Here is a 24,070-nt window from a genome sequence, read left to right on the forward strand (position 1 = left end):
GGCCACTCAAGGACATTCAGAGACTTGTCCCGAAGTCACTCCTGCGTTGTGTTGGCTGTGTGCTTTAGGTCGTTGTTCTCCATCTGCATAGAGGAACTCTGTCAGAGTGACCCTCGGGTTCTTGGTCACCTCCCTGACAAAAGTCCTCCCCCGAATGCTCAGTTTGGCCGGGCACCCAGCTCTAGGAAGAGTCTTGGTGGTTCCAAACTTCTTCCATTTAAGAATGATGGAGGTCACTGTGTAATTGGGGACCTTCAATGCTGCAGACATTTATCGGTACCCTTCCCCAGATCTGTGCCTCGACACAATCCTGTCTTGGGGCACTACGGACAATTCCTTCGACCTCGCTTGGTTTTTGCGCTGACATGCACTGACCTTATATAGACAGGTGTGTGCCTTTCCAAATCATGTCCAATCAATTGAATTGACCACAGGTGGACTCCAATCAAGTTGTAGAAACATCTCAAGGATGATCAATGGAAACAGGACGCACCTCAATTGAGTCTCATAGCAAAGGGTCTGAATACTTATGTAAATGGTTCTGTTTTTTATTTTTAATACATTTGAGAAGAAAAAAAATCTAAAAACCTCTTTCACTTTGTCATTATGGGGTATTGGGTGTAGATTGATGAGAAAAAATAAAATGTTAGAATAAGGCTAACGTAAAAAAAATGTGGAGAAAGTCAAGGGGTCTGAATATTTTCCGAATACACTATGAGAAAATGCTAACAAAAGAAGCCAGACAACCCTTCTGCATTACCACTCATTACCTACGGTAGAAAATAAACATCCCATAGGGGACTACCTTGTTTACTTGCTAATTACCCAACTATCTAACTAACATACAGGTGACTGTCAAAATTAAGGAAACACTTGTGTACATGAGAGACGAAGTATATTGAAAGCAGGTGCTTCCACACCAGTGTGGTTCCTGAGTTAATTAAGCAATTAACATCCCATCATGCTTAGGGCCATGTATAAAAATCCCCAGTTGCCCATTATTTTGGCTACCATGGCTAAAAGAAATCTCAGTGACTTTGAAGGAGGGGTCTCAAAGGAGCATGGGATGTTTAAAGGGTGTGTGTGTGTGTGTGTGTGTGTGTGTGTGTGTGTGTGTGTGTGTGTGTGTGTGTGTGTGTGTGTGTGTGTCAGTCACCAGATCTCAACCTAATTAAAACACTTATGGGAGATTTTGGAGCGGTGCCTGAAACAGCGTTTTCCACTACCAGCAACAAAACGCCAAATTATGGGAATTTCTTGTGGATGAATGGGGTTGCATCCCTCCAATAGAGTTCCAGACACTTTTACAATATATGCCAAGGCACAATGAAGCTGTTCTGGTGGCTCGTGGTGGCCCAACGCCCTATTAAGACACTTTATGTTGGTGTATCCTTTATTTTGGCAGTTACCTGTATATCTAACTGCCTGAAGTCCTATACAGTGGCTAGTAAGTTTACACATGCTGCTGCCTTAAAATTGAATAAAACATTTGTATTTTTTCCCCACTACACATTTAAAAAATCTGGAATATTTTCTATAATTTCTTTACTACATTTTAAGGCAGCAAAACGTGAATACTGTGCAATGGGTGTGTAGACTAGCAACTTTATATCCATTTTACAAACTAGCAAGCAAAGTAACTGATGAGGGACTAGCTGGGTAGTTCCACAAAATGAGTGCCCTTTGATATTTTAAGTAGAAATTGTGCACCAATTTTGCATTTTAAAAACCTGTTATATTAAGAGAAGTGTCCTTTAATATAGACCACATGGAGAATTCAATAAAAAATGGAACATGAATAAATAACTGCTAAAGTGCCATTTTGACATGTCCCTCCGGTGTTTTCTCCATCATTGTAAAGCTCTAGTTATTTTGTTGCTCTGACAGTCATTTCTGAAGATGATTATTTATTTACATATGTCCCTCATTTTAAGGTCAACCCTGTTATGTGAACTGAACTTTCATTTTAATATGGTGAAACTTCCTTTTAAATATTTTTTTTTTTTTCAAAAGAAACATTGAACATCTAATAGTCAAATTATAGTGTAACAGCAGGTGAGCTGGTTCTACTCTTTTTGGCCATTAGTGTTTTGTGGTGGAAAACTGAGTGGGTCAGCATAACAAGTCAACCTTGTTACGCATAGACATGCTAGACACCTGAACAATTTCATTTCTTGGGAAGCTTGCATTCAATTGCCACTTCTATTCACCCTGTCACAAGGGGATTTATGTCTGATTAAGATGACAGTCAACCCTGTTACAGTCAACCCTGATACTTTATTTGGCACTTATTTATTTTTTTATCTCTTGAGATGGGAAAACATGTTTTTTATAAAGTTGAACATGTGCTCTTTATGACAGTGTTAAAAAAATGTTTTACCGAGTTACACTTCTCAAAAGGCACCCAGAATTGTTGGAACGACCCAGCTAACTACCTGGCTAGCTCACCAACTGGCTAACCTACCAACTGACCAACTAGCTTGCTACCCGTTCAGATGACTTCACCATGGCAAAGTTCATTCTTTCACCTTCCCCTCCCTAAAATGTTCCCTCTCGCTTGCATTCCCTCCCTCTCCTGATCCCGGGCTCTCACCCCGCACAGAGCCCTTTGTCTGGGATCGCTTTGGGGAGAACTCAGGGCTGGATGTGGGAGGGGGTGATGGGTGTGACCGAGGCACCCATACTGCAGCCGCCCCAGGCTGTGTTCCCCCCTCAGGCTCATTTCTGCAGAGCTGAAATCTATGGCTCCTCTCAGGGGGTGAGAGGAGAGGGGGCTTGGAGGGGGTAGAGCAGTGCAGACACCCACAACAAGCCTAGAGGCCCACGCTGACCCCCTTCACTCAACTCTGGTCACATTCACTCTGCTCTCTGCTGGATTGGGAGAGTGCTGGGGGATGTGCATTGATGACACAGGTGTATGACTGTGAGCAAAGCAATCCCCACTTTCTTTTAGGCATTTCTTCAAAAGCGAGTTTACATATTTGTTTTCCCTTAATGTGATGAAGAGTAGGAAGGTGAAAGTCATTGGAAAATTAGGATATCAAACTTAGGATATCAGCACCTTCATACTGCCACATTTTAGGACCCTTACCTCTGTGCCCGATGTGGAGCTCCCTGGCGAGTCCATCTTGCGTTTCTTGCGGGGACCGATGGCCGCAAGGGCAGTGAGGTTGGCTTCACGCTGTCGGATCTGGGCCTGCTCCGCCTGCTGCATCTAAGAGGGGAAAGAGAGAGCCACACACATTTATATTCTCCTGTCTGATTTACATCCTGAAAAGGATCCATCAGTGGTAGCATAATAGCTGGAATGGAGAAAGTTGTCATCTACAAATGAGAGATGTGATACAGAGCGAAGAAGTACAGTAGCTTTCTAAAACGGCACTGAAAAATCACACAGGACAAACTCCTCTAACAGGCCTATTCATTGACTACAACCATTTCATATTATTGAGCTATTATCATCTGCCATGAAAACAAATCCCTCTGCCGCAGGCTAGTGCTACAAACTAAAAACAGCCGCCTGCTCTAAAGGAGGAGCCTGGAATCGACAGAAGATATAATTCAAGGCAACGTTGACGTCCTCATTAATGTCCCCGTTAGTAATGCTAATTGAAAGGGAAGTGCTGCACATGGTGATGTGGTACAGTGAGCTGAGACCTGACCCTGGAGGTTAAGATGGAACAGAGGCCAGGGGCCTGAAGCAGGCGAGCGTGTGTGTGTGTGAGACAGGGGCATTGTATCTTCAGATATTATGAGGGCACAAGGCAGAGAGTGGGGCTCTGTAGGCCTAGCCAACATTGCCTCTGGTCAGGTCCCTGTCTGTCTGAGAAATTAAATTGGTAGAGGCAGAACCAGGTTACGCCTCTCTGCACATCCTAGAAACTAGTCTTGATCACATAGGCCAGAGGCCTGGAGAGACCAAGTAGTAGTTATTTTCTACCTTGTAGTAATGATTTATTTACAGTTGAAGTCGGAAGTTTACATACACCTTAGCCAAATACATTTAAACTCAGTTTTTCACAATTACTGACATTTAATCCTAGTAAAAATTCCCTGTTTTAGGTCAGTTAGGATCACCACTTTATTTTAAGAATGTGAAATTTCAGAATAATAGTAGAGAAAATGATTGATTTCAGCTTTTATTTCTTTCATCAAATTCCCAGTGGATCAGAGGTTTACATCCACTCAATTAGTATTTGGTAGCATTACCTTTAAATTGTGTCAAAAGTTTTGGGTAGCCTTCCACAAGCCTCCCACAATAAGTTGGGTGAATTTTGGCCCATTCCTCCTGACAGAGCTGGTGTAACTAAGTCATGTTTGTAGGCCTCCTTGCTCGCACACGCTTTTTCAGTTCTGCCCACAAATTTTCTATAGGATTGAGGTCAGGGCTTTGTGATGGCAACTCCAATACCTTGACTTTATTGCCCGTAAGCCATTTTGCCACAACTTTGGAAGTATGCTTGGGGTCATTGTCCATTTGGAAGACCCATTTGCGACCAAGCTTTAACTTCCTGATTGATGTCTTGAGATGTTGCTTCAATATATCCACATAATTTTCCTGCCTCATGATGCCATCTATTTTATGAAGTGCACCAGTCCCTCCTGCAGCAAAGCACCCCCACAACATGATGCTGCCACCCCCGTGCTTCACAGTTGGGATGGTGTTCTTCTTCGGCTTGCAAGCATCCCCCTTTTTCCTCCAAACATAACGATGGTCATTATGGCCAAACACTTCTATTTTTGTTTCATCAGACCAGAGGACATTTCTCCAAAAAGTACAATCTTTGTCCCCATGTGCAGTTGCAAACTGTAGTCTGGCTTTTTTATGGCGGTTTTGGAGCAGTGGCTTCTTCCTTGCTGAGCGGCCTTTCAGGTCATGTCGATATAGGACTGTTTAACTGTGGATATAGATACTTTTGTACCCGTTTCCTCCAGCATCTTCACAAGGTCTTTTGTTGCTGTTCTGGGATTGATTTGCACTTTTCACACCAAAGTACGTTCATCTCAAGGAGACAGAATGCGTCTCCTTCCTGAGCGGTATGACGGCCGCGTGGTCCCATGGTGTTTATACCTGCGTACTATTGTTTGTACAGATGAACGTGGCACCTTCAGGCATTTGTAAATTGCTCCCAAGGATGAACCAGACTTGTGGAGGTCTACAATTTTTTTTCTGGGGTATTGCCTGATTTCTTTTGATTTTCCCATGATGTCAAGCAAAGAGGCACTACTAAGTTTGAAGGTAGGCCTTGAAATACATCCACAGGTACACCTCCAATTGACTCAAATGATGTCAATTAGCCTATCAGAAGCTTCTAAAGCCATGATGACATTTTCTGGAATTTTCCAAGCTGTTTAAAGGCACAGTCAACTTAGTGTATGTAAACTTTTGACCCACTGGAATTGCGCTATAGTGAATTATAAGTGAAATAATCACTCTGTCAACAATTGTGGTCTCGTGTGGCTCAGTTGGTAGAGCATGGTGTTTGCAACGCCAAGGTTGTGGGTTCGATTCCCACGGGGGACCAGTACGAAAAAGAAAAAAAAATGTATGAAATGTATTCACTACTGTAAGTCGCTCTGGATAAGAGCGTCTGCTAAATGACTAAAATGTAATGTAAATGTAAAAATTACTTGTGTCATGCACAAAGTAGATGTCCTAACCGACTTGCCAAAACTATAGTTTGTTAACAAGAAATGTGTGGATTGGTTGAAAAAAGAGTTTTAATGACTCCAACCTAAGTGTATGTAAACTTCCGACTTCAACTGTATGTCACAGATTGATTGGACAGAGGCCACCTGGTGTCTCAGGTCTGAGTCAGTCCCTGATTAGGAGAGAATGAAAACCAGTTGCCTATTCTTGACGTAGGTGTTAAACTAGGTGTCACATCTATAAATCTAAGAGCATTGTATTTGGTACAAATCATTCCCTAAGCTCTAGCCCTCAGCTGAATCTGGTAATGAATGGTGCGGCTGTTGAACAAGTTTAGGAGACTATGTTACTTTAGATTTGACCATGACAGTTTACAAACATATAGATTCAATGGTTGTAAAGATGGAGAGAGGTCTGGCTGTAATAAAGAGATGCTCTGCTTTCTTGACACCACACTCCAAAAAGTACGTTCTGCAGGCTCTAGTTTTGTCTAATCTTGATTATTGTCCAGTCATGTGATCCAGTGCTGCAAGGAAAGACCTAGTTAAGCTGCAGCTAGCCCAGAACAGAACGGCGCGTTTTGCTCTTAATTGTAATCAGAGGGCTGATATAAATACTATAAATACTATGCCAGTCTCTTTTGGCAAAGAGTTGAGAAGACTGACGGCATCACTTGTTTTTATAAGAAACACTAATGTGTTGAAAATCCCAAATTGTTTGCATAGTCTACTTACACACAGCTCTGACACACACACTTATCCCACCAGACATGCCACCAGCAGTCTTTTCACGGTCCCCAAATCCAGAACAAATTCAAGAAAGCGTACAGTATTATATAGAGCCCTAATTGCATGGAACTTCCATCTCATATTGCTCAAATAAACAGATAAAGCAAGACAACGCCTCTCCCCTATTTGACCTAGATAGTTTGTGTGTGTGCATTGATATGTAGGCTGTGTGTGCCTTAAAAAAAAAAAAAAAAAGTAAGTAGTTCTGTCTTTGAGCTGTTCTTGTCTATTGATGTTCTGTATTATGTTTCATGAGTTGCTGCTGCTTTTGCAACAGCTAATGGGGATCCTAATAAAATACCAAATACAAAACCAGGTGTGGCCAACCCTCCTCCTGGGGAGCAACTTGGCTTACATGCCTTTGTTCTAGACCATCACTAACAAAAATTATAAAGCTAAACAAAATACTGATTAGGTGACGTCCACAGGATTACAGCAACATGTCCTGACTTGGGCTCCCCTGTCCTGATCTTTATGGATCATGTCCCAAGGCACAGAGGTCACGGAGCCCCCTCTGGGTCAAAGTGGTGAAACACTGTCCAAACAGTGTGTGCCCCAAGGCAGAGCTATAATATGGGGAGTGCTAGCCTCAAATATGGGCATGGTTGGAGGGTCTATATGGACTATGTTTGTATTTTGGTGGAAAGTTCTTGCATGCCAGTCTGTAGCTGTCTGACAATTTGTGTATTTTGGGATATTGTACATAGATAATGATACTGAGTGTCAACTGCTTTGATGTGTTGGTATGTGGATGGAAACAAAATGAAGCACGTACCTCTTTAGCTTTCGCCTTCAACCGAGCTTGCTCTGGGTCCTCCTGCCTGGCGCGACTCTATATTTGAGAGAAACACAGGTTAGAAGGAGACAGAGGGAAAGACCGAGACAGGGGAGGTGGATACCTTGTCATGAGAGGAAGAGCTTCAAGTTCCTCGGTGTCCACATTACTAAGGACCTGTAAATGGTCCAAATACACCAAAGACAGTTGTGAAGAGGGCATGACAACGCCTTTTCCCCCTGAAAAAAACGTACGGCCCAGTACCTCACTGGGGCAGGGCTCCCTGCCATCCAGGACCTCTATACCAGGCTGTGTCAGAGGAAGGCCCCAAAAATTGTCAAAGACTCCAGTCACCAAAGTCATAGACTGTTCTCTCTGCTGCCGCACGGCAAGCAGTACCCGGAGCGCCAAGTCTGCAACCAAAAGGCTCCTGAACAGCTTTTACCCCCAAGCCATAAGGCTGCTGAAGAGTTAATCAAATTGCTACTCTGACCATTTGCATTGACCCCCTTTTTTTTTTATTGCACCGGCTCTTGCACTGACTTTATGCACACTCACACATACTACAACACACACGCATATTGACGCCACACACAAACTGCTGCTACTCTGTATATTATCTATTCTGATTGCTGAGTCACTTTTACCCCTACCTACATGTACATATCTCAATTACCTCGTACCCCTGCACATTGACTCGGTACCAGTACTCCTTGTATATGGCTTGGTTATTGCTATATTGTTTAGCTATTTTTATCTAGCACATTCTTCTCACTTTTAAATGTTTTACTTTTTAACCCTGCATTGTTGGGAAAGGGCTCGTAAGCAAGCATTTCACTGTAAAGTCTACACCTGTTGTATTCGGAGCATGTGTCAAATAAGATTCGATTTGAATAGATTTTTTTGCTTGTAGGGCTGGCCCAATAACTATATAACTGCGTAACCAACGGTTATGGATGAAGACGGACAAGAAGATAAAATATTGTCATTGGGAACCAACAGCTGACTTAAGACAGGACGGCCACAGGCATTCTTTGCGGTTGAGTCCGTTTCTGAGGTAACATGGACTCTTAACAACGTGATGAAACTTTGTTGCGCCTTGTTGAAACAAGCAAGGTGCTGTAGCAAATGAGTCTTCGGTTGCCTAGGCCAGTGGTTCTCAAACCTCTCCTCGGGGACCCCCAGCCGTTCCATGTATTTGATCTATTCCAAAGCTAGTACACCTGATTCAACTTGTCAACTAAAATCACCAAGCCCTTGACTAGTTGAATCAGGTGAGCTAGTTCTGAGCAACAACAAACAGTTGTGAAACTTCTAGGGGTCCACGAAGAGAGGTTTGAGAACCACTGGTCTAGGCAACACCCCCACAATGCAGAAGCAGCACACATAGAAATAGAAAGGGCTATGAACCTCTAACCCTGGCAATTGGATTGGTAAACTCCTGGGTACACTCGTAATAGATGTGGTAAAGAGGTCAATGGAACTCGACCAAAACAATGGAAATACCATGGAAATGCGTGGGGGAAAGATCACGAATATCATTGCCCCCCAGCAAAATTAGCCTACATTTAGGCGATTGTTTATACAGTTAAAGTCGGAAGTTACATACACTTAGGTTGGAGTTATTAAAACTCGTTTTTCAACCCCTCCACAAATTTCTTGTTAACAAACTATAGTTTTGGCAAGTCAGTTAGGACATCTATTTTGTGCATGACACAAGTCATTTTTCCAACAATTGTTTACAGACAGAATATTTCACTTAAAACTCACTGTATCACAATTCCAGTGGGTCAGAAGTTTACATACACTGAGTTGACTGTGCCTTTAAACAGCTTGGAAAATTCCAGAAAATGATGTCATGGCTTTTGAAGCTTCTGATAGGCTAATTGACATCATTTGAGTCAATTGGAGGTGTACCTGTGGATGTATTTCAAGGCCTACCTTCAAACTCAGTGCCTCTTTGCTTGACATCATGGGAAAATCAAAAAGAAATCAGCAAAGACCTCAGAAAAAGAATTGTAGACCTCCACAAGTCTGGTTCATCCTTGGGAGCAATTTCCAAATGCCTAAGGTACCACGTTCATCTGTACAAACAATAGTACGCAAATATAAACACCATGGACCCACGCAGCCGTCATACCGCTCAGGAAGGAGACACATTCTGTCTCCTAGAGATGAACGTACTTTGGTGCGAAAAGTGCAAATCAATCCCAGAACAGCAGCAAAGGACCTTGTGAAGATGCTGGAGGAAACGGGTACAAAAGTATCTATAGCCATAGTAAAACAAGGCATATATTGATATAACCTGAAAGGCCGCTCAGCAAGGAAGAAGCCACTGCTCCAAAACCGCCATAAAAAAGCCAGACTACGGTTTGCAACTGCACATGGGGACAAAGATCGTACTTCTTGGAGAAATGTCCTCTGGTCTGACGAAACAAAAATAGAAGTGTTTGGCCATAATGACCATCGTTATGTTTGGAGGAAAGGGGGGGGGGGGGGCTTGCAAGCCGAAGAACACCATCCCAACCGTGAAGCACGGGGGTGGCAGCATCATGTTGTGGGGGTGCTTTGCTGCAGGAAGGACTGGTGCACTTCACAAAATAGATGGCATCATGAGGGAGGAAAATGATGTGGATATATTGAAGTAACATCTCAAGACATCAATCAGGAAGTTAAAGCTTGGTCGCAAATGGGTCTTCCAAATGGACAATGGCCTCAAGCATACTTCCAAAGTTGTGACAAAATGGCTTAAGGACAAAGTCAAGGTATTGGAGTGGCCACCACAAAGCCCTAACCTCAATCCTATAGAAAATATGTGGGCAGAACTGAAAAAGTATGTGTGAGCAAGGAGGTCAGAAACCTGACTCAGTTACACCAGCTCTGTCAGGAGGAATGGGACAAAATTCACCCAACTTATTGTGGGAAGGTTGTGGAAGGCTACCTGAAACGTTTGACCCAAGTTAAACAATTTAAAGGCAATGCTACCAAAAACTAATTGAGTGTATGTAAACTTCTGACCCACTGGGAATGTGATGAAAGAAATAAAAAGGTGAAATAAATCACTCTCTACACTATTATTCCGACATTTCACATTCTTAAAATAAAAGTAGTGATCCTAACTGACAGGTAACTTTTACTTGGATTAAATGTCAGGAATTCAGAAAAACTGAGTTTAAACGTATTTGGCTAAGGTGTATGTGAACTTCCAACTTCAACTGTATGTGCATTTCACACTACCTTGAGGTAAAAATTGGAGTAGAAAATGCTTGTATTGATGTCAACCCCAATATATGTTCATGCCATAGTCACCAATCAACAGCTAACAACGACTGACTACAAGCACCGACTTCTGTGTGCTAGCTATGCATACAGAAATGGCTTATAAGATCGGTAGTTAGCATTTAGCAGTCACTTCTTCTAAACGTGCAAAGGTACAACTTCAGCGGTAGGAAAATAAATCGGGGGTCGCAAAATAATAATAATAATTTGTACTCTGCAAATTGAACACAACAAAGCACAAAAAGAGATTGTATCTGAAAATAATAATTTCATACCTTGATGATTACTTTGAAACACGATCACACCTTTTTTTATTTCTGGGAATACTTGGCAACAGATTTCCTAAATGAAAACACATTTTTTGCTTTTTTACCAAAAGTCTATTGCTATTTGAACGGTTATTAAAAGAGACCGCGTCATTTAGCTAGCCAATTACCGTCATCCAAAATTCCATGACCGTCACAGCCGCAGCTCATAGCACCAATGTGGGCTGTAGAACACTGTTATAGTATATTACAGTTATTGTTCTGAAGTATTGATAAAGATTATGCATCTGGTGTGGGAAGAGAAGTATTGGTTTTTCACTTTAGTCAATTATATACTGAACAAAAATATAAAAACGCAGTGTTGGTCCCATGTTTCATTAGCTGAAATAAAAAGTCCCAGAAATGTTCCATATGTACAAAAATATATTTCTCTCAAATTGTGTGCACAAATTTCTTTACATCCCTGTTAATCCGCATTTCCAAGATAATTCATCTACCATACAGGTGTGGCACAGAACCTGATTAAACAGCATGATCAATTTCTCAAGTTGAGGGAGTGTGCAATTGGCATTCTGACTACAGGAATGTCCACCAGAGCTGTTGGCAGAGAATTGAATGTTAATTTCTCTACTATAAGCCGCCTCCAACGTCGTTTTAGAGATTTTGGCAGTACGTCCAACCAGCCTCACAATCGCAGACCACGTGTAACCAACGCCAGCCTAGGGCCTCCACATACAGATATTTCACCTGCGGGATCGTCTGAGACCATTTACCTGGATAGCTGATGAAACTGTGGGTTTGCACAACCGAATAGTTAATGCACAAACCATCCCAGGGAAGCTCATTTGCATGCTCGTCGTCCTCACCAGGGTCTTGACCTTACTGCAGATGGGCGTCGTAACCGACTTCAATGGGTAAATGCCCACTGTCGATGGCCACTTACACTTTGGAGAAGTGTGCTCGTAACGGATGAATCCAGGTTTCAACTGTACCGGGCAGCTGGCAAGCAGCGTGTATGGCGTCGTGTGGGCGAGCGGTCTGCTGATGTCAAAGTTGTAAACAGAGAGCCCCATGTTGGTGGTGGGGTTATGGTATGGGCAGGCATAAGCTACAGACAACAAATACAATTGCATTTTATCGCTGGCAATTTGAATGCACAGCGATACCGTGGCAAGATCCTGAGGCCCATTGTCGTGCCAATCATCCGCCGCCATCACCTCATGTTTCAGCATGATAATGCACGACCCACATGTCATAAGGATCTGTACACAATTCCTGGAAGCTGAAAATGTCCCAGTTCTTCCATGGCCTGCATACTCACCAGCAGAGTATGTGAGTGGAGTTGAGCGGTCGGAAATCCCGCTCATCGCTCATGGAGCGGTGCTTGTGCACCTCTCCGGAGCTCTGCGTCCTTCCCAAGTGCTCTGCTAAAAACTGCTACCTGCTCACATGAAAAAAAACTGCAGCTCCAAATTCACTCCATTCATCAAAATCACAATTTAACCAACAACCATCTATTTTTGGACCTACCATTTGGTTTGAAGCATTGAAACCAAACCATATGATTTGAATGAAAAGTATTTTAATAAACATGAAAAGATGTAAGAAGTGCTCATCATTTCAAATAGGCTACATGTCGTATTAAACAGCATATAAACACTCTAAATAGGTCAAGAGCCAGACAGGGAGCCAATTATTTCAAGGTTATAGCCTACAAAGAAATACATTGTGAAGCATTTGCGAGTGCGACACACTAGGCTGGCAGGGAGTCAGAGACATTAAGCGCTAAACATTGAAACATCTCATTGAAATCAAATTATTACAGTCTATAAATTGCACATATAGGCTGTGACTTACTTAGAATTAAATACAAATTAAATGAAAAAAAGCCTTATTAGGCTCAGTCTACAGTGCCTTTGAATTCCTTTTTAGAAAGACGAGTTTGGCCAGAGTCTGTGGCTTCAGGCTCATGTGATTGTGCCTAGAGAGCAGGTCAGCAGCAGAGAATATCCTCTCTGCTCTTGCAGAGCCACTGGGGACGCTAAACACCCTTTCGGCCACTCTTGACTGGCATGCAGAGTTGTAAGCATAAAGGTTTTTAAGCAAAATAACCCAATGAAAACAGAAAGCTCCTTGAAACTTGGAATATGCCAGGTCTATTGGGCCAAAATCAATTTAGAAAGAAATAAAAATGAAACTTAAGTGATCAGATTTTATGTTTATAAATACTTTGCTACAATGACAATTAGCTAGAAACATCGTTCCTTTCTTTTAGCATGTGCACGTAGCAAGTGCACTATCATGCTTTCGGATACGTGTCTTTTCAGATTCCACAATGATTCTTTAGTTATGGACCTTACATCATTGCACTAACTATCCTACTCCTCATCTTTGTAAGTCACCTTGATTTAGCACCTGTGTATTTTATCAGTTTCTTTATGAAAATTAGAGGTCGACCAATTAATCGGAATGGCCGATTAATTAGGGCCAATGTCAAGTTTTCATAACAATCGGAAATCGGTATTTTTGGACGCCGATTTGGCCGATTTACACCTTTATTTAACTAGGCAAGTCAGTTATGAACACATTCTTATTTTCAATGACGGCCTAGGAACGGTGGGTTAACTGCCTTGTTCAGGGGCAGAACGACAGATTTTTACCTTGTCAGCTCGGGGATTCAATCTTGCAACCTTACGGTTAACTAGTCCAACGCTCTAACCACCTGCTTTACATTGCACTCCACGAGGAGCCTGCCTGTTACGCGAATGCAGTAAGAAGCTAAGATAAGTTTAATGCTAGCTAGCAACTTATCTAATAAAAAACAATCAATCATAATCACTAGTTAACCTGTTAGGGCTAGGGGGCAGTATTGACACAGCCGGATAAAAAAAACGTACCCGATTTAATCTGGTTACTACTCCTGCCCAGTAACTAGAATATGCATATAAGTATTGGCTTTGGATAGAAAACACCCTAAAGTTTCTAAAACTGTTTGAATGGTGTCTGTGAGTATAACAGAACTCAAATGGCAGGCCAAAACCTGAGAAGATTCCATGCAGGAAGTGGCCTGTCTGACAAGGTGTGTTTTGTCTTGGCTCTTTTTATTGAAGACTGAGGATCTTTGCAATAACGTGACACTTCCTACGGCTCCCATAGGCTCTCAGAGCCCGGGAAAAAGCTGAAGGATATCGAGGCAGGCTCTGGCTGAAACGCTTTTGGCAAGTGGCCGCTCAGAGTACTAGGGGCTTAGGCGCGTGCCCGAGTCGACCGAATGCTTTCTTTTCTTTTGTCTGTTTACCTAAACGCAGATTCCCGGTCGGAATATTATCGCTTTTTTATGAGAAAAATGGCATAAAAATTGATTTTAAACAGAGGTTGACATGCTTCGAAGTATGGTAATGGAATATTTAGAAATCTTTTGTCACGAATTGCGCCATGCTCGTAACCCTTATTTACACTTTCGGATAGTGTCTTGAACGCACGAACAAAACGTCGCTGTTTGGATATAACGATGGATTATTTTGGAGCAAACCAACATTTGTTATTGAAGTACAAGTCCTGGGAGTGCATTCTGACGAAGACAGCAAAGGTAATAACATTTTTCTTATAGTAAATCTGACTTTGATGAGTGCTAAACTTGCTGGGTGTCTAAATAGCTAGCCCTGTGATGCCGGGCTATCTACTGAGAATATTGCAAAATGTGCTTTCACCGAAAAGCTATTTTAAAATCGGACATATCGAGTGCATAGAGGAGTTCTGTATCTATAATTCTTAAAATAATTGTTATGCTTTTTGTGAACGTTTATCGTGAGTAATTTAGTAAATTCACCGGCAGTGTTCGGTCGGAATGCTAGTCACATGCTAGTCACATGCTAATGTAAAAAGCTGTTTTTTTATATAAATATGAACTTGATTGAACAAAACATGCATGTATTGTATAACATAATGTCCTAGGGTTGTCATCTGATGAAGATCAAAGGTTAGTGCTACATTTAGCTGTGGTTTGGGTTTATGTGACATTATATGCTAGCTTGAAAAATGGGTGTCTGATTATTTCTGGCTGGGTACTCTGCTGACATAATCTAATGTTTTGCTTTCGTTGTAAAGCCTTTTTGAAATCGGACAGTGTGGTTAGATTAATGAGAGTCTTATCTTTAAAATGGTGTAAAATAGTCATATGTTTGAAAAATTCAAGGTTTTGCATTTCTAAGGTATTTGAATAACGCGCCACGGGATTACACTGGCTGTTGAGTACCTAGCCCATAGAGGTTAACTACACGTGGTTGATGATATTACTAGTTTATCTAGCCTGTCCTGCGTTGCATATAATCGCTTAGGTACACGTTGCTCCAACCATAAACATCAATTCCTTTCTTAAAATCAATACACAAGTATATATTTTTAAACCTGCATATTTAGTTAATATTGCCTGCTAACATGAATTTCTTTTAACTAGGGAAAATGTGTCACTTCTCCTGCAACAGAGTCAGGGTATATGCAGCAGTTTGGGCCGCCTGGCTCGTTGCGAACTAATTTGCCAGAATTGTACATAATTATGACATAACATTGAAGGTTGTGCAATGTAACAGGAATATTTAGACTTAGGGTTGCCACCCGTTAGATAAAATACGGAACAGTTCCGTATTTCACTGAAAGGAAAAACGTTTTGTTTTCGAGATGATAGTTTCCGGATTCGACCATATTAATGACCTAAGGCTCGTATTTCTGTGTGTTTATTATATTATAATTAAGTCTATGATTTGATAGAGCAGTCTGACTGAGCGTTGGTAGGCAGCAGCAGGCTCTTAAGCATTCATTCAAACAGCATTTTCGTGCGTTTTGCCAGCAGCTCTTCGCTGTGCTTCAAGCATTGCGCTGTTTATGACTTCAAGCCTATCAACTCCCAAGATTAGGCTGGTGTAACCGATGTGAAATGGCTAGCTAGTTAGTGGGGTGCGCGGTAATAGCGTCTCAAACGTCACTCGCTCTGAGACTTGGAGTAGTTGTTTCCCTTGCTCTGCATGGCTAACGCTGCTTCGAGGGTGGCTGTTGTCGATGTGTTCCTGGTTCAAGCCCAGGTAGGAGTGAGGAAAGGGACGGAAGCTATACTGTTACACTGGCAATACTAAAGTGCCTATAAGAACATCCAATAGTCAAAGGTATATGAAATACAAATGGTATAGAGAGAAATAGTCCTATAATTCGTATAATAACTACAACTTAAAACGTCTTACCTGGGAATATTGAAGACTCATGTTAAAAGGAACCACCAGCTTTCATATGTTCTCATGTTCTGAGCAAGGAACTTAAACGTTAGCTCTCTTACATGGCACATATTGCATTTTTACTTTCTTCTCCAACACTTTGTTTTTGCATTATTTAAACCAAATTGAACATGTTTCATTATTTATTTGAGGCTAAATTGATTTTATTGATGTATTATATTAAGTTAAAATAAGTGTTCATTCAGTATTGTTGTAATTGTCATTATTACAAATAAAAAAATTAAAAAATAGCAAAATCGACCGATTAATCGGCATCGGCTTTTCGGGTCCTCCAATAATCGGTATCGGCGTTGAAAAATCATAATCGGTCGACCTCTAATGAAAATATTTAGCAAACTCCATGAGAGTAGCCATAGCCAGGGGCTATAGCAGCACACAAGTAGTCTACAAAGTAGCCTACAAATGCGTGCTGGGCCTGGCATGCCCTGAACTCGTGAAGTGAGCGTTACTGGAGTGGGCAAGGCAGATGATGCTCCAGCCTTTGGGAATCTCGCTCCGCGCGCCATTCAAAAATTGGGCACGCTCTGCTCACCAGACGTCAAACATTGAGCATGTTTGGGATGCTCTGGATCAACATGTACTACAGCCTGTTCCAGTTCCCGAACAATATCCCGCAACTTCACACAGCCACAAGAGTGGGACAACATTCCACAGGCCACAATCAACAGCCGGATCAACTCTATGCGAAGGAGATGTGTCGTGCTGCATGATGCAAATGGTCATCACACCAGATACTGACTGGTTTTCTGATCCACACCCCTACATTTCTTTAAGGTATCTGTATTCCTAGTCATGTGAAATCCATAGATTAGGACCTAATTCATTTATTTTAATTGGCTGATTTCCTTGTATGAAATCTAACTCAGTAAAAAAATTGAAAATTGTTGTGTTTATATTTTTGTTCAGTGTATGTGTTGTCTAATGTCAATTACAAGCAGTGTAATGCATTGGGCCAACTCCCACATGACAGTGTTAATATGGTTGGTGAGTTCCCATCTACACAGCACCACAGAGTTAATTATCTCCTGGATGACATCTCTATCCCACATTAAGTTAATTAGTGTGTGTGTACACTCCCGTGGAGGTCTAATGATGTCTGTAGAGGGAGTTGTGGTTTCTTTTCAAACTCCACTAATTACCTCAGTTTTCATGTGTCACATCGTTCCCATGGGGTGGACACGCGTGCACACACGCACCGACAAACACACTGCAACTATTAACAGACCACTCCTCTTCTGGAGCTGGGCCCTGAATTATTGCCGGTGATGCAGTAATGGGGTAATAACCTGACTACATCCCGGTGTGCATGTAGTCAGGTGGTGTGTGTGTCTACCTTGGCAGCCTTGAGTAGGACCTCCCTCTCCTGCTCGTCCTTCCTTTGTTTCTCCATCCTGTCCAGCTGCTCAAAGAAGCGGAGCTGGGCCCTGACGTCTGTCGACGGCTCATACCACTCCTCATCCTACATAGAGAGGGAAGGGACAGGAGAAAGGGAGAGTGAAAGAAAAAAGGGACAAGTAGGATGCTATTGTTCATGGAGCTTGTGTACTGTTCATGATGTTGTTCATGTTGATTGTCATGTAGTTCATGTTGTTCATGTACTGTTCATGGAGCTTGTGTACTGTTCATGCTGTTGTTCATGGAGCTTGTGTACTGTTCATGCAGTTGTTCATGGAGCTTGTGTACTGTTCATGCAGTTGTTCATGGAGCTTGTGTACTGTTCATGCAGTTGTTCATGGAGCTTGTGTACTGTTCATGCAGTTGTTCATGGAGCTTGTGTACTGTTCATGCAGTTGTTCATGGAGCTTGTGTACTGTTCATGCAGTTGTTCATGGAGCTTGTGTACTGTTCATGCAGTTGTTCATGTAGTTTGTGTACTGTTCATGCAGTTGTTCATGTAGCTTGTGTACTGTTCATGTTGTTCATGATGTTGTTTGTGTACTGTTCATGATGTTGTTTATGTACTGTTCATGTAGATTGTCATGTAGTTCATGTACAGTCGTGGCCAAAAGTTTTGAGAATGACACAAATATACATTTTCAAAGTCTGCTGCCTCAGTTTGTATGATGGCAATTTGCATATACTCCAGAATGTTATGAAGAGTGATCAGATGAATTGCAAAGTCCCTCTTTGCCATGCAAATGAACTGAATCCCCAAAAAACATTTCCACTGCATTTCAGCCCTGCCAGAAAAGGACCAGCTGACATCATGTCAGTGATTCTCTCGTTAACACAGGTGTGAGTGTTGACGAGGCCAAGGCTGGAGATCACTCTGTCATGCTGATTGAGTTCGAATAACAGACTGGAAGCTTCAAAAGGAGTGTGGGGCTTGGAATCATTGTTCTTCCTCTGTCAACCATGGTTACCTGCAAGGAAACACATGCCGTCATCATTGCTTTGCACAAAAAGGGCTTCATAGGCAAGGATATTGCTGCCAGTAAGATTGTACCCAAATCAACCATTTATCGGATCATCAAGTACTTCAAGGAGAGTGGTTCTGGCCAGGTTTTGGCCTTTCTAGGGAGTTTTTCCTAGCCACTGTGCTTCTACACCTGCATTGCTTGCTGTTTGGGGTTTTAGGCTGGGTTTCTGTACAGCACTTTGAGATATCAGCTGATGTAAGAAGGGCTATATAAATACATTTGATTTGATTTGATTCAATTGTTGTGAAGAAGGCTTCAGGGCACCCAAGAAAGTCCAGCAAGTGCCAGGACCGTCTCCTAAAGTTGATACAGCTGCGGGATCGGGGCACCACCAGTACAGAGCTTGCTCAGAAATGGCAGCAGGCAGGTGTGAGTGCATCTGCACGCACAGTGAGGCGAAGACTTTTGGAGGATGGCCTGGTGTCAAGAAGGGCAGAAAAGAAGCCACTTCTCTCCAGGAAAAACATCAGGGACAGACTGATATTCTGCAAAAGGTACAGGGATTGGACTGCTGAGGACTGGGGTAAAGTCATTTTCTCTGATGAATCCCCTTACCGATTGTGTGGGGCATCCGGAAAAAAGCTTGTCCGGAGAAGACAAGGTGAGCGCTACCATCAGTCCTGTGTCCTGCCAACAGTAAAGCATCCTGAGGCCATTCATGTGTGGGGTTGCTTCTCAGCCAAGGGAGTGGGCTCACTCACAACTTTGCCTAAGAACACAGCCATGAATAAAAAATGGTACCAACACATCCTCCGAGAGCAACTTATCCCAACCATCCAGGAACAGTTTGGTGACGAACAATGCCTTTTCCAGCATGATGGAGCACCTTGCCAAAAGTAATAACTAAGTGGCTCGGGGAACAAAACATCGATATTTTGGGTCCATGGCCAGGAAACTCCCCAGACCTTAATCCCATTGAGAACTTGTGGTCAATCCTCAAGAGATGGGTGGACAAACAAAAACCCACAAATTCTGGTAAACTCCAAGCATTGATTATGCAAGAATGGGCTGCCATCAGTCAGGATGTGGCCCAGAAGTTAATTGACAGCATGCCAGGTCGGATTGCAGAGGTCTTGAAAAAGAAGGGTCAACAATGCAAATATTGACTCTCTGCATCAACTTCATGTTGTTGTCAATAAAAGTCTTTGACACTTATGAAATGCTTGTAATTATACTTTAGTATTCCACAGTAACATCTGACAAAAATATCTAAAGACACTGAAGCAGCAAACTTTGTGGAATTTTTTATTCTTGTCATTCTCAAATCTTTTGTCCACGACTGTACTGTTCATGATGTTGTTCATGTAGTTAATGTACTGTTCATGATGTTGTTCATGTAGTTAATGTACTGTTCATGATGTTGTTCATGTAGTTGTTCATGTTGTTGTTCATGATGTTGTTCATGTAGTTAATGTACTGTTCATGATGTTGTTCATGTAGTTGTTCATGTAGTTGTTCATGTAGTTGTTCATGATGTTGTTCATGATGTTGTTCATGTACTGTTCATGTAGTTTGTGCCCTGTTCATGTACTGTTCTTGTACTGTTCTTGATGTTGTTTATGTAGTTTGTGTACCGTTCATGTTGTTGTTAATATAGTTTGTGCCCTGTTCATGTACTGTTCATGCTGTTGTTCATGGAGCTTGTGTACTGTTCATGGAGTTTGTGTACTGTTCATGTTGTTGTTCATGGAGCTTGTGTACTGTTCATGATGTTGTTCATGTAGTTCATGTACTGTTCATGTTGTTGTTCATGTAGTTCATGATGTTGTTCATGTAGTTCATGATGTTGTTCATGTACTGTTCTGTAGTTAATGTACTGTTCATGATGTTGTTCATGTAGTTCCTGATGTTGTTCATGTAGTTTGTGTACTGTTCATGATGTTGTTCATGTAGTTCCTGATGTTGTTCATGTACTGTTCTGTAGTTAATGTACTGTTCATGATGTTGTTCATGTAGTTCCTGATGTTGTTCATGTAGTTTGTGTACTGTTCATGCTGTTGTTCATGTAGTTTGTGTACTGTTCATGTAGTTTGTGTACTGTTCATGTAGTTTGTGTACTGTTCATGTAGTTTGTGTACTGTTCATGTAGTTTGTGTACTGTTCATGTAGTTTGTGTACTGTTCATGTTGTTCATGTTGTTCATGTACTGTTCATGCTGATGTTCATGTAGTTTGTGTACTGTTCATGTAGTTTATGTACCGTTCATGTACTGTTCATGTTGTTTGTGTATTGTTCATGCTGTTGTTCATGTAGTTTGTGTACCGTTCATGTAGTTTGTGTACCGTTCATGTAGTTTGTGTACCGTTCATGTAGTTTGTGTACCGTTCATGTAGTTTGTGTACCGTTCATGTAGTTTGTGTACCGTTCATGTAGTTTGTGTACCGTTCATGTAGTTTGTGTACCGTTCATGCTGTTGTTCATGTAGTTTGTGTACTGTTCATGATGTTGATCATGTGTTATTTTTGTGTTATTCATGTACTGTTGCGCTTGTACTGTTCACCTACTTCTGTTCATGATAACCTCTACTCTTCCTGTTCTTACCTTGCCCCCGTCAGTGCGGTGCTGGGCGATAGTTGACACTTTCTCTAGCATGGATCTCAGCCTGGCCTGGGTAGCATGGGAGATGTAGTTCACTGCCTCCGCTGGGACCTCGGTCACCCCAAACCTCTTGGCTTTAGCAGAAGAAAGCGAGAGAGAGGCATTAGCAGTCAATCAGTGCCATTATCTGTGGTAGGATGGCAAGGTGTGGTCAGTCATTTATTGATGATGGACAGACATCAGGGCCCAGCTCCACTTCTTTCAGAGGCTTATTTCTTACACTAGTCATTTCCTTCCAAATCCATTAAAGTAAGTGAACAAGTGCACACTTCGGTTCTTATAGCTGGTTCAGGAGAAAGGACAGGTTATTGCACATACCGGTCTCCATGATGCGTCTGTGCAGCAGGCCTGGCGGGAGGAAGGCCTCGTCCTTACAGGATCGGATCTTGGTGCCCACCAGCTCAGAGTTGGTGGCCATGATGCGGGCGTTCTCCTCGTTCAGGTTCACCCCCGCCATGGACGCCACGTCGTTGATGTCATCATCATCTCTAAAGAGATGCAGTATACACAGATCAGTGGGGTGCTCCAGAAAGCAAGTTCATTAAGTTGGCCAGCTAACTTCGTTAATCAGTCAGTTAGGTCTTGATTTTCCAGTTCATTAAAGAAAGCTAAACATGAATATAAATTTGGTGGTTGCCTAGACAATTACGCCATGTCGATTTCATGTCAATTTCTCAAAAGAACATGAAGTAATTTACACACAGATCAGGGACATGAGTTTGTTTAACTATATGTTTCTCAACCCCACCATTGTGTCAAAACGTGTGAAATGCTGCCATCCTGTGGTTGATCTGTTTCTGTGCATCATGGAAAACTATCACAGTAAACTAAACCAAACAATGCCAGGAGCCTCGAATACTGTAGGTTTACACGGGGGTCAGATACCCAAAGTAGCTAGGTTTCCATCCAATTGGTGAGAGATTTTTATGTGATTATTTAAAAATCTGCATACAAACAATAATTCCCATGTACCAAATACAAGTTAAGTGTTTCCATCACATTTTCAAATCCCACAAAAAAAGAATTGCGTTATATAGCGAGTGTGTCCACTCTGGTATTGCCAACAGGCAGCAGGTAGCCTAGTGGCTAGAGTGTTGGGCCAGAAACCTAAAGGTCGCTGAATCGAATCCCCGAGCTGGCAAGGTTAAAATCTGTCATTCTGCCCGAGCAAGGAAGTTAACCCACTGTTTCCTGGGGCGCCAAAGACGTGGATGTCGATTAAGGCAGCCTCCCGCATCTCTCTGATTCAGAGGGGTTGGGTTAAATGCGGAAGACACATTTCAGTTGAATGCATTCGGTTGTCCCTTTCCAGATACAGTGCGGGTATAGCCGACATACATGATGAGATAGATTATTTGTATTTGTCAAATGGCAGCCAAGCATCGATGATCATGTCACCAGAATAAGACCCTTGGTATTTATTGGAAAGGAGCATCAAGCTCACCTTGCACTTTCACCAATATAACTTATTTAATCTGTAGCCTAATAAACTTCATGCTTTCCCAACGAGTCGTAGTGGGAGGGTCACACCACATGTAATCTCGCGTGACTCCAAGTTTACTTCGATATGATGGTTATTATATCAATATTTGTGCATATAAAAGCATTTCCACTGCCATTTCTCGCATAAAACATTTCACAGACACAAAAAGATCCCACCTTGTCTAGCGTATTTTGTACTGTCGACATTTGGAAAGTTTAACAACAAATGCTCTGTTTCCATCAGGCCAGTCGTTAAACGTTTTTACCTGACATGTACTTTCGCTGCATAAAATGTTGGATGGAAACCTGGTTACAGAGAGCATTGTTTTCCCCTGCCAACCTGGATATTCTGTACCTGAACGTCCCGCCTCCAGGCTCATTCAGCTTCTTCTGATTGGCAGAGGCCTGGGCACCAATGCCCACAGGAGATCTGCCTGCAATAATAGTGAGTCCTCTTGCAACTGTGCCTGACAAAGAAACAAAACATATCATTACAAGCTGTTCAATAGCATTGTGAGAAAACGGGCCTCTGTGCATTGCACTTAACAAGGGGTTTTCAATTCCGGTCCTGGGGCATCCCCTGCTGGTCCATTTCTGTTAGAGCTCAACACTTTAACACCTGAGACACTTAATAATCATCCAGGCCTTGAATAATTGAACGATGTGGGTAAAACAAGTGTCCACCGGGGATAACCTCTTCCCTTCAACAATAGCGCAGGTCGAGAGCGCCGGGATGTCCTATTGAGGATGACCATTGTCTGCATAGAGAGAGAGGGCGCTGTGCGGTACCAGTACCTTGTGGCCGGATGGTCTGAGGGATGACCATTGGCATGCGAGTCTGGACCCCCTGAACCCCTGGTCTTCTCACACCCTGGACGAGAGGAGTGAGAGAGGTGCCATTACAACATGAACAGTATCCCTGCACATTGGACATTTGGTACTGACCCTGTATATAGCATCCGCCCTTATTCATTGTGTTTTTTTCTTCTTTGTTATACTACTTTGATATTGATGACTACACTGTTGGGTAGGGATAGCAAGTTAAGCATTTCACTGTACTTGCGCGTGTGACTAATAAAACCTGAACAGAAAATGGAACTCACAATAGTTTGAGCCAAGTGGCGCATAACAGACAGAACACAACACACTAAATATAACAGACCACGACACAGAATGGTTGTGTGTATCAATGCCTATAATAGAGAGACAACCTAGAACGGCCTCAAAGGAATTCTACTAGGCCTACTATAGAAAGAAGAACCATTAAAAACGGCAGCGCTTCTTTCCAGTCGCCAGTGTCTAAGTCCGGGAGGGTTGTACCAGAGCAGTGGTGGGTGTCCTGACAATGCCTGTGGCGGGGCTGACGGTGGTGGGGAACCGGGCCCTGATAGTGCTGGTGGTAGTAGTGGAGGCAGCGGCCAGGGCAGAAGCGTTGGTGGAGGCCAGCAGAGACTGCTGGTTGTTGAGCAGGGACAGCCGCAGGGCAGGAAGGCTTTTCTGTACGGAAGGAAACAAATACGGGTTACA

General features: G+C 42.4%; 1 protein-coding gene across 5 annotated transcripts in view; it reads right to left on the minus strand.

Annotated features, from left to right (window-relative positions):
• LOC106573262 (transcription initiation factor TFIID subunit 4) overlaps positions 1-24,070 on the minus strand; it is a 33,666-nt gene that overhangs the window by 3,784 nt on the left and 5,812 nt on the right. For 4 of the 5 annotated variants that reach the window (XM_014148171.3, XM_014148170.3, XM_014148173.3 and 1 more), the window contains 8 exons: positions 23,864-24,040; positions 23,339-23,414; positions 22,899-23,010; positions 21,380-21,549; positions 21,005-21,135; positions 17,377-17,502; positions 7,214-7,270; positions 3,092-3,214 (listed from right to left, as the gene is read on the minus strand). In XM_014148171.3, the coding sequence (XP_014003646.1) occupies positions 3,092-3,214; positions 7,214-7,270; positions 17,377-17,502; positions 21,005-21,135; positions 21,380-21,549; positions 22,899-23,010; positions 23,339-23,414; positions 23,864-24,040 (972 nt within the window). The other variant, XM_082962501.1, reaches the window with a different exon arrangement.

This window comes from Salmo salar, chromosome 16 (assembly GCF_965601325.2).
Source record: "Salmo salar chromosome 16, fSalSal1, whole genome shotgun sequence".
Lineage (NCBI taxonomy): Eukaryota > Metazoa > Chordata > Actinopteri > Salmoniformes > Salmonidae > Salmo > Salmo salar.